Source organism: Pleurodeles waltl, chromosome 12 (genome assembly GCF_031143425.1).
Source record: "Pleurodeles waltl isolate 20211129_DDA chromosome 12, aPleWal1.hap1.20221129, whole genome shotgun sequence".
In the NCBI taxonomy this organism is placed as follows: domain Eukaryota; kingdom Metazoa; phylum Chordata; class Amphibia; order Caudata; family Salamandridae; genus Pleurodeles; species Pleurodeles waltl.
Window position 1 is genome coordinate 280,466,729 of NC_090451.1, and position 19,075 is coordinate 280,485,803.

Here is a 19,075-nt window from a genome sequence, read left to right on the forward strand (position 1 = left end):
CCACCTGATTCTGTCCACCAGGTGTTCTGCACCATCCCCATATAGTGCTTTAAAGGTAAGGCAGAGAGTTTAAAAAATAATCCTCTTGCCCACCGGAAGCCAGTGAAGACACTTTAGGCTAATTTAATTACAGCAGCCGCTTGTTTAAGAGGAGGGCTTTGGGCACCGGCACCTCTGTATTTACAAATTAAGCACTGACTTAGTACCCTATAAACAAATTGTTCAGGGCTCGTGCACAATTATGAAGCATAGTACAGAGCAGCATCCACCGACTCTACTAGACACAACGTATTTATACATTAGATTTGGATGTTTTTGGTTTTGGCGGCAAGATGTGTGAGATGTGATGAAGGAGAGTTTTGGAACCTAAAATTGTCAGGAGAGGAGGAAGGGATAGGGTGTTTGTCTGGGTGCCGTGATGGCCCTGTTGTGCACTCAGCATTTTAAGGCTGGATGATAACATATTCTCTTTCTGTTCTCAGGTATTTTCTGCACAGTGTGCCTGATCATCATGATCGTCAGCATTGTTGACTCCATCTTCATTTCCTACATGCTGCACCTCTCCGCTGTCAGGCCAGATGTGCCCAAGTGGTTAAAAATCTGGGTTTTGAGACGCCTGGCATACATAATGTGCATCAGTACCAAGGAATATGCTGATGAAAACGCAACAGTTATCAGCAACACAAAGAAAGGTAAATACTTTTGTCCAAAACAATTGAGACCAGAGGCCAATCAAATAGGACAAGTGCAATGGCTTAAATGTCACGAGAGCACTGGAATGTTGGGAGCTCCACTGAAGTGGTCCGGGCTTCTAATGGCTGGTAACAGCCCAGAGCTCTAACAATTCAATGTTTGTCTCACAATGACCTCACGGAGCCCGAGTGGATTTCAGTCCACTTAAGCTCCTGGAGTCCTTTGCTTTATTTATTAGAACATTCTGCCCTCTAGTGATGGAATGTTCTAATAGCCTTATAGTCTTCAGTAACTGGGCTATACCAGCCATTAAAGACCCACTCCCTTGTTAAAGGCCCTCGCCTTTGGCTTTGGATTTTACCTCTGGAGCTGGCCTTTAATGACCAGTATAGCCCATTATGACAGGCTATAAGGCTGTAATAGGTAACTTATCACCGTTGGTGCTGCTCTTGATTACACACTGATATATATATCAAGCCTACATTTTAAAAATGTGATCTAAGTTTATACATCTGTTAGACTTTTACTTAATTCTTCTGTCAAAACTGACATAAAAGAGACAGTTGTACATAAATGTTTTAGAACTCTGCAGAGCAATTATAGATTTCTGTGAACATATGTGTTACATCGTGTGGGCACGGACAACACCAATATTCTTACAGCCTAAAAAGACTCCTCAACCATACTCCCACCGGTGGATGGGTCGGAGACAGTTTTAAACTTCAATTTCATGAGACAATGTCTCCCAAGACAAGGCATCAGTAATATCACATAAAAACAGGCAATTAAGTAAGGACAGACTCAATAAGTGATTTCTGGGACAGAATTATAAAAGTTTGAAAGCTTTATTACAAAACTCATAAGGTACAATATAGAAGTTATAAATGTAGATACATACAATTGTTATCATAAAGATGCCCTTGTAAATGGATAATGCAGAATACTAATATTCTAAGCCCAAAATGAGCAGCAAAATCAGTATGAAATCAGAGAGCAAACTTAGTAGCATTGGAAAGGTCTTTAGAATTATCTGTCTCACCTCCAAATTAGGGAGTTTATATAGGAGACCTTCATATAGGAACAGAGGTCAAAGTGGGCAGGATCAGAGGGGCATGATGTGCCCATAGTTTTTTAATTTATGAAAAACACATTCCCCTACTCTTTGAAAAAAGACAACTATCCCCGGACAGTTAATATGTAATTATTTATTTAGAAGTCCCTAGTTAATTAAAACCATTACACTGATGCTAAAATTCATAACTAACCCCTCAGCTGCTGGGCCATTTCACCCCCCCCCGTGCTGAGCCCTTTTGTTTGGCTATTTGGGGTAGTTCGCACTTAGACCTCCATAACTCTTGGTCCACATAAGCTATCCATGCCAAATTTGTGTCCTTTTTTCCCAACATCCTAGGTATTCTAAAGGTACCCAGAGTTTGTGGGTTCCCTTGGAGGAGACCAAGAAATTAGCCAAAGTACAGCGAAAATGTTGTTTTTTCCCGAAAAATTGGAAAAAAGGGCTGCAGAAGAAAGCTTGTGTTTTTTCCCCTGAAAATGGCATCAACAAAGGGTTTGCGGTGCTAAAATCACAATCTTTCCAGCTTTCAGGAACAGGCAGAGTTGAATCAGAAAACCACATTTTTCAACACATTTCTGTTATTTTTACTGGGACGTACCACATTTTTACTATTTTTTGTGCTTTCAGCCTCCTTCCAGTTAGTGACAGAAATGGTATACAGCAATTCATTTGGTGAAATATAAAGAGTGAAAAATAGGTATCAAGGAAACCTTTGTATTTCCAAAATGGGCGCAAGATAAGGTGTTGAGAAGCAGTGGTTATTTGCACATCTCTGAACTCTGGGGTCCCCATACTAGCATGTGAATTACAGGGCATTTCTCAAATAGATGTGTTTTTTACACACTGTCTTACATTTGGAAGGGAAAAATGTAGAGAAAGACAAGGGGCAGTTGTGCTATTCTGTGTTCCCCCAAGTCTCCGGATAAAAATGGTACCTCACTTGTGTGGGTAACCCTACTGCCCGGGACAGGAAATGCAACATGGACACATCACATTTTTATGTTGAAATCTGACGTGTTTTTTGGAAAGTGCCTAGCTGTGGTCTTTGGCCTCTAGCTCAGCCGGCACCTAGGGAAACCTATCAAACGTGTGCATTTTTGACAACTAGAAACCTAGGGGAATCCAGGATTGGGTGACTTGTGGGGAGCCACAAATTTCCTTCCACCCAGCATTCCCCCAAGTCTCCTGATAAAAATGGTACCTCACTTGTATGGGTAAACCTAGTGCCCGGGACAGGAAATGCCCCAAATCACAATGTGGACACATCACATTTTTCCAATGAAAACGGACATGTTTTTTGCAAAGTGCCTTGCTGTGGTCTTTGGCCTCTAACTCAGCCGGCACCTAGGGAAACCTAGCAAACCTATATATTTTTTGAAAAATAGACATCAAGGGGAATTTAGAATGGGGTGACTTGTGGGTCTCTCACCAGGTTCTGTTACCCAAAATCCTTTGCAAACCTCAAACTTTTGCAAACAAAACACTTTTTCCTCACATTTCGGTGATGGTAAGCTCTGGAAATTGAGAGGAGCCACAAATTTCCTTCCACCCAGCATTCCCTCAAGTCCCCCAATAAAAATGGTACCTCACTTGTGTTAGTAGGCCTAGTGCCCGTGACAGGAAACGCCCCAAAACGCAACATGGACACATCAAATTTTTACTTTGTAAACTGATGTGTTTTTTGCAAAGCGCCTAGCTGTGGATTTTGGTCTCTAGCTCAGTCGATACCTAGGAAAACCTACCAAACATGTGCATTTTTTAAAACTAGACACCTAGGGGAACCCAGGATGGGGGTAACGTGTGGCACTCTCACCAGGTTCTGTTACCCAGAATCCTTTGCAAACCTATACATTTTGGAAAAAAAACACTTTATCCTCACATTTCGATGATAGAAAGTTCTGGAATCTGAGAGGAGCCACAAATGTCCTTCCACTCAGCATTCCCCCAAGTCTCCCACTAAAAATGGTACCTCACTTGTGTGAGTAGGCCTAGTGCCCGTGTCAGGAATAGATCACACAATGGTCAATGTTGGTCCTTACATGAGGGCAACTGTTGACCCTGGGGTGATCCATTCCTGACGCAGACACTAGGTCAGGCACTCAAGTGGGGTAGTGTTTTTATCAGGACAGGTGGGGAAACACTGGGTGGTAGGAATTTTGTGGATCCCAGCATATTCCTGTAGTTTGTTTGACAGAAATGGAAGAAAACTTTGGGGAATCCACACAAGTCACACCTCTGTGGACTCCCCCGGATGTCTAGTTTCCAGAAATGTCTGGGTTTGGTAGGTTTCCCTATATGGTCGCCGAGCCCAGGACCAAAAATGCAGGTGCCTGCCTTACAAAACCAGGTTGTGATAGATAATTTTGATGTCCCCACAATACGATTTGGGCGGTGGAATTTGGGGCTGAACTAAATTAGGGAGTTCCCAAAAGAGCACTCTCTATGTGCTTGCCGCTGCATGCACCTGCTCTCTGGGTTGGACTATCCCGATATTATCCCATTGCACAGACTGTGCTTGTGAAGGGACAGCAGGACTGTCCTCATCGCCTCCCTCATAATTATTGGAAGAGGAGTTATCGAATGAGACTCCTTTGACTGAAAAATCACTCCCAGAGTCTGCGCCATTGCCCTATCCCTCAGATGCTGTCTCAGTATCTGCTGTCTCAGTCTCTGATCCTACGTCAGAGCTGTCCTCCATGACCAGAGTTAGGGCTTGAGCAGCAGTCATCCAACAAGATGCCATCTCTGCTACTGGCTAAACTGTTGCTCTAAAACACTAGCCTATATAGACAGTCACAGAATTGCTGGTGGGTGTGTGTGTGATACCTGCAACAGTAGAGGTCACCTTACCTTTGCTTCTTCCCTCAATGAGCATGTTCTCTCAAGACACTCAAAAAACAAAAAAGACACACTATTACATCACCTTTTCACATACCAATCGTCACAGACAATTATTAATGGTTCTGCCACTCCAATTACCTCCTCCTCCGATTCCCTAACTACCACCCAGCAAAAGTGCATTTTATCTCTCCATAGCCCCCTCACACATACATTTAATTTGTAATATAGTGCAGGTAATAGCTAGCTTTAGTAATCCACTTTTGGCATGTAATATGCTATTTCCAGCTGTGCTCTTCCTGTGTAGTGTTGTCTCAATTCTATTGTCCATTACGATCACTGATATATCTAAAAACTCAATCGTTTGTGAGTCAATCTTGCCTGTGAAAGATTTGCCAAAAGTTATCATCCACAGCCATTGAAACATAATGGCCCTCATTCTGACCCTGGCGGTCAAAGACCGCCAGGGCGGAGGACCGCGGGAGCACCGCCGACAGGCCGGCGGTGCTCCAATGGGGATTCCGACCGCGGCGGTAAAGCCGCGGTCGGACCGGCACCACTGGCGGGCTCCCGCCAGTGTACCGCCGCCCCATTGAATCCTCCACGGCGGCGCAGCTTGCTGCACCGCCGCGGGGATTCCGACCCCCCCTACCGCCATCCAGATGCCGGCGGTCCGACCGCCGGGATCCGGATGGCGGTAGGGGGGGTCGCGGGGCCCCTGGGGGCCCCTGCAGTGCCCATGCCACTGGCATGGGCATTGCAGGGGCCCCCGTAGGAGGGCCCCTACATGTATTTCACTGTCTGCTGTGCAGACAGTGAAATACGCGACGGGTGCAACTGCACCCGTCGCACAGCTTCCACTCCGCCGGCTCGATTCCGAGCCGGCTTCATCGTGGAAGCCTCTTTCCCGCTGGGCTGGCGGGCGGTCTGAAGGCGACCGCCCGCCAGCCCAGCGGGAAAGTCAGAATTACCGCCGCGGTCTTTCGACCGCGGAACGGTAACCTGACGGCGGGACTTTGGCGGGCGGCCTCCGCCGCCCGCCAAGGTCAGAATGAGGGCCAATATCCCTTATGGAGAGTTGTTAAGAGCAAAAAGGATTTGTAGTACAGAACAAAATTATGCTAATGTAGAGAGTGAAATGATAGAAAGATTGAAACAGAGAGGCTATGCCAATGAGGTTTTAGAGAACACTATTACAAGAGTAAAATCCCGTATGAGGGAACAGCTACTATTTACTACAGATAATAAAACTAATTCGTTGGACATCAAGAATGACAAAAAACATAAAGATACGGGGATCGTGAGATTTATTACTACATTTAATACTGCACATGACTCCGTAAGAAAGTTACTGCAACAACATTGGCATATGCTCAAAAGTGATCCAGTTATAGGCACACTAATAAGCAATAGGCCCACCATAACTTATAGAAAGGGTAAATCGATGAAAGATTTGTTGGTCAAAAATGATGTGAGACAAGAGAAACCTTTGATTAAGAGTTGGTTAAAGGCACAAGATGGATTTTTCAAATGCACCAAGTGTAAGGCATGTAAAAATGGGGAAAACATCAAAACCATTCAATTAACTCACAGAACAATACATACCATCAAAGGCAGATATGACTGCAAAAGTGACCATGTAGTTTATATTTTAAAATGTAGTTGCCCCAAGCTATATGTAGGTAGCACAAAACTTCAAGTGCACAAAAGAATTTTACAACATCTAAGGGCCATAGTTAATAGAGATGAGTCTTACCCGGTTGCCCGACACATCCATGAATTTCATGGAGGTCGCATGGAAGAAGTTAAATACAGTGTAATAGATGGAATCAGGAAGGATATCCGTGGAGGAGATAGGGAAAAACAGCTGAGGAGATTAGATTCTAGATATATATTGGCATTCGATTCAAGAGAACCAGTGGGGCTTAACTCGAGTGAAGAGTTATATATACATTTAGGTTAACATTGTTAATTTAATTATGGATTACTCTTTATTAATGATATGAATAAGTTTATTATAACGTGTTAACTATTCTTTGAGATGGTGAATGATTATATGGGAATCTTTTTTATTTTAATAATTGTCCCTACAAACAATGCCCTACTTAATATTTATATCAATGTGATTGGACCTGGTGGATTTCTCATACATATTTTCTCCAGATGAACACACACAGCAGTTTCCCAGAGACAAATATCTTATTTCATTCATTAAGATTTACTAAGATGTGTAAAGATTCATTATTGTTTCTTTAACATTTTTATGTGTGTACTTGTTCATTTTGTCATGTTTATTATCACATTTGGGCACTAGTTTTATTTTGCATATAATTCATAATTTTTTTTCTCAAATAGAGTATAATGTAGTGGTTATTTCATTTTTAAAGGAAGTGTATTGCTTTAAATCAATGTTACTACAAAGGATATTTAAAGGGGGCCAAAATGGCGGCCCGCAGGTTGAAGAAGGCGGTCACGCCGAAACGCGTTCCTGCTTTGTCACAATAAACCTTTCAAACCTTCGTGGAGTGCTGGAGCCTTAATGTTTACTTAAGGAAGTGTATTTTATATATATATATATATATATATATATATATATGTAAAGAGATCATTTTTCACTTTTATATGTGGGTGTAGGTTTTCCTGGGGGCTCCGGTCGCAGCCCCCAGGAAAACTACACAAATGCAATCACGCCCCCCCCAGGGGTAAACCTACCTTTAAGAAAAAATATGCCCCCGGGGGCTGATTCCCCCAAGTGAAGTCCCTGGTGTCTAGTGGGGTTTCCTGGCTGCGATCGAGGGCCAGGAAACTGGTTCAGGAAGGCCTCGTATGAAAGGGGAGAGTCTCCCCTTTCAAACTAGGCCTTCCTGAATGTCAGGAAGGCTGTTTGGGCCTGTTTTCCCCACTGGAGCAGGAAGCGGCCGCAAGCAAGGAACTGGAACACTGGAGCAAGAAGCAAGGCCGCTTTCTGCTCCGGTGGAGAAAACAAACAGCGACATCTCCGTGCCTCATGGCGTGCTGACATCACACAGGGGCGTGGGAGACACGGAAGATCTTCTGTGTCTCCTGTGTTTTTTTTAATCCCCCAAAAATCCGCCATTGCCCTATCCCTCAGATTCTCTGAGGATTTTTTAACCCCCACCCTGGTGTCGCCCAATGGTCGTGACCCTCACCAGGGAGTTAGTGTGGGCATCGGCCAGTTGCTGATGCTCCCACTGTAGAGGTTAAAACACAGAGTTCACAATATTATTCAATGTATCCACACAAACATTGTAATAACTAAAGTGCTAATGTGCCTAGATAATAAAATGCCTCAATACCTGTAATAATGTACAAAATGGTCATTAAACTATAGCTTCTTCTTTTACTTGCATACGGTTCTGTTTTTCCTTTTACTTCCTTTTCTTAATTCATTAGTAAGCCTAAAGTAATGGATCAAGAAAGGTGCTAATGTGCTGAAATTCCATTCACATGAAATTTACAATCAGCAGACTTCTTCACAGCAAACTTTGTTTCACAGGACAGTTAATTCTCATGGTTAAAGGCTCCAGTTGAAGTGCAAGGCCAAACATTTCCTGTGCTTGGAAACTGACATGGGGCAGACAGCTAAACAATAAATAAGCCTTCATGCCAAGGTGCCTATTCCCCTGAAAGAAATGGAAATGTGCACAACTAGTTAATCTGAAAAGGTAAAGAGAGCTTGGGAGCTTGTACTGGCTTTAAGTGATTAGATCATTTGAAGTGTTGTGATGACAAAGATACATTCTTTTTGAGTGGTAGTGCAAGGGAATTACCAGTTTAGCTGTGAAGTCCGTGCTTTTAAGGGACAGTTATATAAAACAAGCATTGGCATAGCCAATAGGCCTTGCTTTTGGGACTTTATAAGTGTTAGCCATGCAGAATATTTGTTGGGTTAAGTTGTTTTGGAATGTTGGAAGTCTTAGTGATTGCCTAGCAACATGACATGGAATTAGAATGGTATGGATAGATTGCAAGGCAAGGCAAAGACAGTTGCTGACTGTGATCTGCCAGGGTTGGATGTATATATCTTGATGGAAATAAAGGTTTTGAAGAAGAAACCAGAACGGCGTCTTTTTAGATGGCGACAAGGATGGGATTACCATTGATGTAAACCTACCCTGGCAATATTTTAAAGCGGGGGTGCAGGAATTTGTGTTGTGGAACCTAGCAGGTGTTAACTGCATCATCTGATCTGTGAAGAAGGATGGTGTTGGCGGTGTGAAGGAGTACGTCCAAGAAACCAAAGGTACAGAGGACGGTGTTCTGGGTGTACCAGAAGAAGGAAAAGCCATGTTCGTGTGTGGCTGCAGACATCGAGGGTACAGAGGACGGTGTTTTGGTTGTACCAGTGGAAGTAAAGGCATGTTTGTGTGTGGCTGCAGACATCGAGGGTACAGAGGACGGTGTTCTAGTTGTACAAGCGGAAGGAAAGCCGTGTTTGTGTGTGGCTGCAGACATCGAGGATACAGAGGACGGTGTTCTAGTTGTACCAGCGGAAGGAAAGCCATGTTCATGTCTGACTGCAGACATTTGTACATGAAGGGGAACAGTCAGCAACATTTTGAAAATATTAAAATAACTTTAAAAAGGACGGTGTGCAAATTTCAACGTAGCGCTTACTTTGTGCTAGTGAAGGAACTGTAGCGCTTATGTCACGCTGGTAAAGGAACTGTTTGTGCTCTTGTGCCTGTTGTTTTTGAGGCAAGAGCTCGAGCCATCAGCTAGCGTCACTAGTGGGTGGTATCCCCTGTAGAAAGAGACGCCGTTGGCTGAACGTCAACGAAACAAGGAGAACCACCTTTAAAAAACAGACAGAGCGTTTATTTTTAAATAGTTTCGAGGAACGATTTCCTAAGGGACTATTGGAGCCGCACAGCGGTTTTCAATGGAACGTTAATCCTATGATGGTAGAGTTTCAAGGAAATTTTGCAATCAGTTGGGGGAGAAAACATAACTTGAACAACGGTGACTACATTTTTATTTTTTACAGGTAATTATTTCTATAAGAGGGCACCATGCAATCAATAGCACCTCCACCCACATTTGTGGCAATGCCTGGGGAACCGAGTATGCCTTGGGAGGATTGGCAAGAGGCATTTGAAACTTATTTGGAGGCTTTGGGTGGAGCTTTTTTTACAGCCAAAAGAAAACTGCCTTTGTTGAAACACAATTTAGGTGTAGAAGGCAGGAAGGTACTGAACACCTTGCAATGTGTGGGGGTTATTATGAATGAGGAAGGAGGGTCAGATGAAGAAGTGGATGAGGATGATGTGTATACCAAGGCAATGGGGGCGTTGGAAAATCATTATAGTAGAAAAGTGAGTATTGTCATAGAACGTCATAGGTTTTTTTCAAGGAGACAAGCACCACTGAGTCAATTATCAATTGATCAATTTGTTAGTGTGTTGCAGACTTTAGCAAACTCATGCAAGTTTGGAGATTTACACTAAGAAATGATTAGAGATCAATTGATAAATCGTACTAAAAATATAAGGATACAAGAGAAGTTATTGAGTTTAAAAGATCCATCTTTAAATGAAGCAATAGTTGTTGTGAAACGTATAGAAGATACTTCACGGTATGTTAAGGAGCTTGGAAAAAATTATGTGGAGGATATAGCAGTGAAAGCGGTTGACAATGTAAAATATAACAAAAACAACAGTAAAGGGGACATAAAGAAACATTTTTACAGATGTGAAAGCATAAAACATTTGGCATCTTCAATGAATTGCCCTGCTAAGGATGCCAAGTGTTTCAAATGTGACAGAATGGGATATTTTTCTAAAGTGTGCAATCAAAAAAGGGTACTGATTAGGAAAAGAAAAGTGTGAATTTCTTGCGAAATTATGGTCAAAAGGAGGAACATGCTTCATCCAATGATGATGAAGAAGACGATCATATAGAGGTATTTATGCTTAACGATGTAACTAGAGAAGAAGGAATGCAAGAGAAAAGTATTTTTATGTTAAGCAATGATCAGTATAGCCCTCCAAAATGTGTTGAAAATATAAATGGTATTTCGATAAGTATGTGGGCAGATTCATGTTCTCCGTATACACTTATTGATAAGGAGACATGGCGTAAACTAGGAAAATGTGATTTATCCAGGTCCAAGATTGAACTGGTGTGATATGGAGGGAGCAGAATACCAATTGTGGGTTGTTTTCAAGGAAGGAAAATGCTTAAACAGAAGGAGATCACATGTTGTGTGTATGTGGTGGAGAGTCGTCAGTGTCTACTACGGTGGAACGAGCAAAGAGCGTTGAAAGTATTGTTGAATCAAAATGCTGAAGATCAAGTTTTAACCGTATTGCATGAAGATACAGAGAAATGGAAAACTGACTTTCTTACTTTATTTGGTGACATGTTGGAGTGTCTTAAAAAATGTCAACATAAAATCGTTTTGAAGGAAGGTGCGGTACCAAAGGTGCACAAAGTGAGAAGTGTACCAGTAATGTTCAAGGATGCGTTAAAGACAGAACTGGTGAAGTTGTTGGCAATAGGGGTGATAGAGAGAATTGAGTCTTCGGAATGGTTGAGTCCGGTGGCTTTGGCTCAGAAACTGAATGGCAACATCAGGATGTGTGTGGATTTGAGCAATCTGAATGACAATAAATGGATAGATAGACATCCCATACCTAATATAAATGAGCTACTAGCTGTAATTCACAGTGGGAAAGTATATTCAACTCTTGATTTGTCTAGTGCGTACCATCAGATTATGTTGGATCCGGAATCAAGACATCTTACATCTTTTATCACACCTGAAGGGGCGTTTAGATTTATACGCATGCCATTTGGTCTGGCATCTGCCTGGGCAGTGTTTCAAAGGGTTATGCAAAATTTGTTAGGTGGGGTTGGAAATGTGAGATATTTTCAGGATGATGTGTTAGTGTGGGCGGGAAAAGTGGATGACCATGACAGAGTAATGAGGAAGGTATGCTTAATTTTGGAGAATGCGGGACTGACTGTCGAGGTGAATAACTGCAAGTTTGTATGCCGGAGTGTTGAGTATTTAGGTCATACAATACCTGGGGATTGGTATAAAGCCAAAAGTTAGTTTGACGGAGGCAACTTAAAAATAACCCAGTCCAGTTGATAAAGACCAGTTACGGTCATTCCTGGATTTAGCGGAATATTGTGCCAAATTTTTAAAATGTTTTGCTGATATAGCACAACCATAGTGTGTGTTAATGAAAAAGAATCAAAAGTATGAATGGTCAGAAGAATGTCAACAAGCGTTTAACAGTCTCAAAAGAAACATTATTAATGCTGTTGAACTGAAACCGTTTGTGACACAGAATCATACTGTAATATTGACCAATGCTAGTATGTATGGTTTGGAAGCAGTTTTGATACAACTATATAAAGGGAAGGAAAATGTTATAGCTTTTGCTTCAAGAACTTTGAAGGGAGTGGAGGCGACTTATTCTGCGATAGAGAAGGAAGCACTTGCTTGTTAGTGGGGAATTCAATATTTCAGGAATTATGTGTGAGGGACAAAATTTGAATTACGAACAGACCATAAACCCTTAGTTGATATTTTTACCACAAGGGGTGCCAGTCGAGCATCTTCGAGGATAGCGAAATGGATATATAGGTTGCAAGAGTATACCTCTACAGTAAAGTATGTTCTGGGTGTGGCAAATGTGAATGCTGATTGTTTGTCAAGATTGCCACTCGAAGGAATGAAGGAAGAGGAAGATGAAGATTGGTTGGTGGCGGACATACAAGGCATATAAACTAAAGCTATATGTGAAGATGTATGGAGGACAACAGTGGATGAGGATGTGGTGATGCAAGTGTTAAGGAAGAGTTTGGACAAGCATTGGTCTAAATTAGGAGAGGTTACTATGATGGTGGCTAATTATGAGAATGGGTAGTCGGAACTGTCTGAACAGGATGGTCTCTTGAGGAGAGGGGACAAATTGATTGTGCCGTAAAGTTAAGAGAGAAGGTGTTGGAAGATTTACATGAGGGATATGGGGATATGTCAGGTATGAAGAGGAAGGCACGAGGGGATTTTTGGTGGCCAGGTATGGATCGGCACGTCGAGAGGTATGCAAGGAATTGTCTGTGCTGCGTGTGTAATGACAAGACATGTTAGTGAGAGAACTCCTGTTGTTCCTTTGCCATTTCCGTACAAACCATGGCAGAAAGTAGACATGGATGTGTGCAGTCCATTTGAATTTGGTGGAAGGGGAAAAAACTATGCAATTGTCATGTTGGATTATCATTCCAAATGGCCAGAGGTTAGTGTGGTGAAAGATACCAAGCCGAGAATGATTATAGAGTTCTGTGAAGTAACATGGAGAAGAGAGGCTTATCCTGAAGATGTTGTGACTGATAATGGTCCTCAATTTACATCGAGTGAATTTGAAGATTATTTGGTTTGCTGTGGTGTTAAGCACAAAAAGACAGCTATATCACCTCCTAGACAAAATGGATTTGTGGAAAGGTTCAACAGAGTGTTCAGTGAGAATATACAATTGTCGCTTTAGAATGGATTGAATTGGAAGAGGGAGATTAAGAATTTATTGTGGAGTTATCGCAGCACTCCACATTCCCTCACAATGGAAACACCTTTTATGTTATTAAAAGGTACAAAACCATGCACTAGGGCTGTACCCGGTTGGATGGGTAAAGCAGGTAAGGGAAAGGTGGATGAAAAAAAATTGTTAAGTGAGGTGGAGGAAATGCAAGGAAAGTATGAAGAAAGAATGATGTGCAGAGTGAAGGACCGTAAGTTGGCAGTTGGAGACTGGGTGTGAACCAGGCTATGGGAAGGAACTAGAAAAGGTTTGTCCAAATGTACTGTGCTTAGGCAGATAATCAGAGTAAGAAGATAAAGGGTGGAATTGGAGGATGATAGGAGATGGAATATGAAAAGTGTGGTTAAATGTAATGATGTGGAAATACAAAGGTGGTAGGGAGATGGTTATGTAAAAAATGAAGGGAGTGATGGGGAGAAGGTAGTGCGGAAGAGGAAGGAAAAGAGAGTGGTAAAAAGACAAGTTTATTTGAAAGATTATTATACAGAGTAGTGCATCTAGCAGCACTGGGTTTGTGTCCTTTGGTTTTTTTGTTTTGTTTTTCCTTTGGTATGATAGTTCGAGTATATAGTTTGAGTTATTATAGGAAGGGAGATATGTTGGGTTAAGTTGTTTTGGAATGTTGGAAGTCTTAGTGATTGCCTAGTAAAATGGCATTGAATTAGAATGGTATGGATAGATTGTAAGGTAGAGACAGTTGCTGACTGCGATCAGCCAGGGTAGGATGTATATATCTTGATGGAAATAAAGGTTTTGAAGAAGAAAACGTGAACAGCGTCTTTTTAGTATTACCCTGGGTGCTGGGTGCTGTGCCGTTAGGGATTGAAGCCTGTGAGCGCTGAGAGCACCATGGCCACCATGGATCAATAAGAAGAGAGACAAATGAAAAAAATAGTTTGCCCACGCAGAAGTATATCGGCAGTCGTGCAAGTATCCATATAACAGGGTCAGTCTGCAAGATGGTAATAAAACGGCCCCAAGGCGGGACAAACGTAAAGCATTTACAAATGACATAAAGGCATTTTCGAAAGGAAAGCCCATGAACGAGTGAAATTGATGGGTGTGAGAAGGGCGTGGTTTAAAGCCCACCAAATACTTACAACAGATCGAAAAGTGTTTGCACACTCAACTTAAAAATTTAAAAAAACATGAGAACAAAAACACGCAAATGGTGTAATCACTAAAGGACTTGCAATATTGAAGTAAAGTAAAAAAAAGCTGTACTGCTGTACTGAAATCCCATCACTGGTGGGATAAATGCCAGATGAATAGTAATTTGTAAACTGCGTAGGGATAAAACTTCAAAACAGGCGTTTTCTGTGTTTCTATTCCATTTATGCAAAAAATGCACATAAACTAGCACCGTTTTACGTCAGATGAGTTACATTAAACATAATTTGAAATATCTAATACTATACTTGTTTCCACGGCACTCGGCTCCCCAATCAAAAACGTTTCTAATTTACAAACAGCACTCGAACAGGAAGAGTCAAGTTCAGAAACATTTCATATTTGACTATAAACAAGCTGGTCACAAGGTGATGCCAAATCGCAATATTTTTCCTCCAAGCTGAAGTCCATCAGGTTCAGCAATGAGTAGAAAACAAACTGATACATATTGAAAGAGAATCAATGAGTTAAAAAATATGAGGCTTAATCCAAAAATACCATAGTAATAAGCAGGCGTGTGCAGTTTCAGCCCAGACCTTCTTCAAATAGTTTCTTTTCTTTTTTCTGAGAGGGAGTGTTACTTATGGACAGCAATTTAAAACATAAATTTTCAATGCGAAGGGTCGCACATTTGCTCGAGTTAGAGCTATTGGCGTTGTTAACTCCTAACCGGACTTTTCTTGCCACACAAATTAAAAGAAAAAAGAAAACGCAGCAACCGTGCTGAAATTGAAAATGGAAAAACCGAGCACAATCGTTCTATGTAAACCCCAGCGTGATCACACTGTGTGGAAAATAAACAGATAAAGTAGTCCGGAAACCATGCTGAAACCATTGGGCCGCGTATGTTTTTAGTAGTTTACCAGTGCTGTGTAGGTTGGCTAAACACAGGAAAAGGCAGGACATATGCATGCCTTTCACAAATGAAAACAAACGGATTTTAAAAGGCAAGCCCACAAACCAATGAAAGTGACTGACGTGACATGAGCGTGGTTGGAAGCCCAAAGAGAGATTACTACAGGGGACGGAGCGCTTTGCACTTGCCCCTAAGGAAGTTGTTTAGAATAATTGAGTTTCCGTTGTGCTCACTTTAGATGTGGAATAAAGTCTTGTATGCGTAGAGGGTGTCCAACCACCCGCCAGGGGAGGTCCAGTTCAGGGCATAAAATAGTTAACCAGTCTTCTCTTGCTCCAAGTGATGAATCTCCCACCGCGGGTTGTGATTTACATGATGAAACATTATCCTCTCCAGCCCCCCACCTCAACCAAACCACATGCAGAAACACGCAATTTATTGCCTTTGGGCAGAGAGTTTCTCTCGACGTCATTATCCGGACCTTCAAAATCCAGATTTCTGATGAAAGCGGGAGATTGACTCACTGAACCCAATGGAAATTAACAAAATATTTGCTAATGTGGGGTCCTTACGCACCCAATAATATTTCAGATAAGTTGCTTCTACTCTTGTTATCATTTATGTAAAATCCACAGATAAATACCTTAATTAGGATGTATGCTAAAATTAATTATTGAAACTAACATCACATCTATGATGTGCTGTTAACAGCATTTGTGTGCTTTTAGCAAACCACTTATGGGTGCAGTGTTATGGGATACATAGAGTGTCAGCAGATCTAAATCAATGAGCTGTAAATGAACACTATCAGTCAGTAGGTTCAGGTCATTGCGAGGATTTTCATAATTAGTCCATACAAGTTTAAAAGTGTAGATGTCGTATTGCATTCGGTAGGTTGTATGCTATACACTTTTACAGTGCTGGTACGTACAAACACCCCTTGCATGTGTTAGATGTGTATGCTTGTAGTGCCACTGTTATAAAGTTTACTTGACACATACTAGTTCAGTCTGGGAGAGGTGGTCAGAGCAAGCTTTTTACATTGCTGATTCAGGCTAGAACCGGTTTTGTGGCCAAAGATTGAGAACATATATCAAAACATTGACTGGGACGGAATTAAAGGAGGAGGGGTGAGGGGGGAGGGTCACGAAAGTTCATTCAGTGGAGTGTAAATGTTTTACCTATTATTCCCCTTTGGGTTTATTGAGCATCTTCGTCATACTGTAATTATCAAACATCCGGCGTAGAGAGCACGCACACGTGCATTACAATTAAAATAGAGAATTCATATAAAATGATCACAGCCAAGTTAAAAAAATACTATTAAGAAAAGGATAAAGAATTGTAATAAATATGAGTTAGCCGATCTAATCTAATTTCACCAGGATGGTATAAACTCTGGCGGACATCACACACTTGGCATGCCCCTATGGCCCTGAGGAAAGTCAATCCACTCACTGGAGCTATTTTAGTTAGCTGGAATTCAAAGATGTCTGGAGGTCAGCAAAGGCACAGAGGTCCTGGGGTGATGGTGATCTGAGGGCGCCCAAAACCCCAAAAAGGAACCAAGTAAACAGAGCAAGGGCGAGGAGTTGTAGAATACCCAAACAGCAACAAACAAATTACAAACCTGGGGAGGTCAGGGTGATATGGGGACTCTTCTGCTCAGGAGCTAAGTTTACAAATGAAACTATCTGTTCCTACTTCACCCCTACATGTACACTTGGATCCAGAGGTCAGCAGCGAGCACCCGGATGCTGTTTACTGATCGGAACAAAAAAACTCACCAAACCCTGTTCCTCATATGTATTTACAATAATAAAATGCTGTCAGTTTAACTCCCCTTATAACTCACTGCCAATCAGATGCTTCCCTTAATACTCAATGTGTATGAAAAAAAAATTAAAACGTGATCGATAAAAGTACACCTTTACACTAAAAATAAAAACAATCGTAAAATACATGCATAGTGCTTGGGTTAATTGTGAAACATCCAGCCATGATAAACTGTATCATCAGCACCCAGTTGCTCCATCAGTACTGCCCCCCAGCGGCTAGCTCCAATGCCTCAGAGTGCAGGTGCTGCAGCTGTACCCGCTTGAGCTTAGACATGAGCCTTCCAGCCACATTGGGAGCTGCCCCTCATTAGCTTCACTGCCTCAGCTCACAGCCATAGATTCTAGGAGTTGGGAAGTCACCCTCTTCCCCAGGACTGCAATAAAGTTCCTGGACGTTTCAAAGGAGCCTTTCCCACAAGTACACAGGCGAGGAAGAACGGGAGGAACAGGAATGGGATGAACAAGGGAGCCAGCTGAGAAAACAAGAAGCGATGAGGGAGCTCTTCACACATGCAATCATGTTTTGAGTGTCTACAAGCTTTTATCTTGTAGACTAGGATCGAATGTTAGAGCCTGTTCCTGCCCGATGAAAGAACAGACTCTATCATTTGATCCCAGTCTAAAAGATAAAAGCTTGTAGCCACTCAAAACACGATTACATGTGTGAAGAGCTGTTCAGGATTTTAAAAAATAGTTGCTGAGCAGTAATTAAAATACAAAAAGTGGAAACTACAAGTAAAGTGGCACTGCAAAAAGGAGGGGCAAGAAAGGATTTTTAAAAAACAAGCAAACAGAAAAATCAAAAGCTCTGGGTAGAGTTGAAACCCACAAACTGCATACATCAGGTCGCAAAGTGACAGCGCAAGCGTTGTCTAGGCTCGACCGAAACAAATGTCAGGGTATTATTAAAATCAGTATTTTGAAACCTAATCTGAAACCTGGTTGCACATTTTGTAGCAACCTATCTCATACTGTGTGTAGTGTAAATTTAAAGTAATAACTTAAATATTCACAGTGCTTTCTGTCACAGCCTGGGAACTTATAACAATAAAAATACACAAGTCGCTATTCTCCACTACCCCATCCAAGAGTGAATTATGTGGCTTTCTAGTTACACACAGACCTCTGGACTGCATTAACACATAGAGGTTTCATAATGTACTATGGTGCATTTCCTACTGACTAAATTAACTTTTTTCTTATTTTTTTTATTTAAGCAGCACATTATTTTATATGCAGCTACCTGAAGGGGAAAGACCAGAAAAACAGGTCCAGAATATTCTGCTTTTTTAGCCACACCTTTGACCCCATCTCATGCTTACTGACCCCATCCTACCCTATCATGCAGCGTCACAGTTTCCATACTTTAAAAAAATACTTTCGACTGCTGCATAGGAAAATAATAAAAGTGTAGATTCAACTTAGTGTGAGCAAAAAAATCAATTTTTAACAAATTAAGGCACAGAAAATTAGAACCTCATAAGGTAGGAAGGCTCTAAGCAATTACCCAATGCATGAATAGTGACCCAGCTAAAGAGGATGAAATCATAAAAAAAAAAAAAAAAAAATCAAAAATCAAAAAAAAAAAAACAAAAAAAAAAAAATCAAAAAAATCAAAAATCAAAAAAAATAAAAAAATCTAAATCATTAACATTTATAAAGCACGCTACTCACCCGTGCGGGTCTCAAGGCGCTAGGGGAAAAAGGGGGGGTTATCGCTGCTCGAACAGCCAGGTCTTTAGGAGTCTCCGGAAAGAGGAGTGGTCCTGGGTGGTCCTGAGGCTGGTGGGGAGGGAGTTCCAGGTCTTGGCCGCCAGGAAGGAGAAAGATCTCCCACCCGCCGTGGAGCGGCGGATGCGAGGGACAGCAGCGAGTGCGAGGCCAGAGGAGCGGAGGAGGCGGGTGGGGACGTAGAAGCTGAGGCGTCTGTTGAGGTATTCCGGTCCCTTGTCGTGGAGGGCTTTGTGTGCGTGGGTGAGAAGTCGGAAGGTGATCCTTTTGCTGACTGGGAGCCAGTGCAGGTGTCTCAGGTGTG

At 41.9% G+C, this 19,075-nt stretch overlaps 1 protein-coding gene across 2 annotated transcripts in view; it reads left to right on the forward strand.

Moving 5' to 3' along the window:
- Positions 1-19,075, forward strand: part of LOC138267333 (5-hydroxytryptamine receptor 3A-like) — a 332,166-nt gene that overhangs the window by 299,943 nt on the left and 13,148 nt on the right. For both annotated transcript variants that reach the window (XM_069216206.1, XM_069216208.1), the window contains one exon: positions 483-692. In XM_069216206.1, the coding sequence (XP_069072307.1) occupies positions 483-692 (210 nt within the window). The remainder of the gene's footprint in view (positions 1-482; positions 693-19,075) is intronic.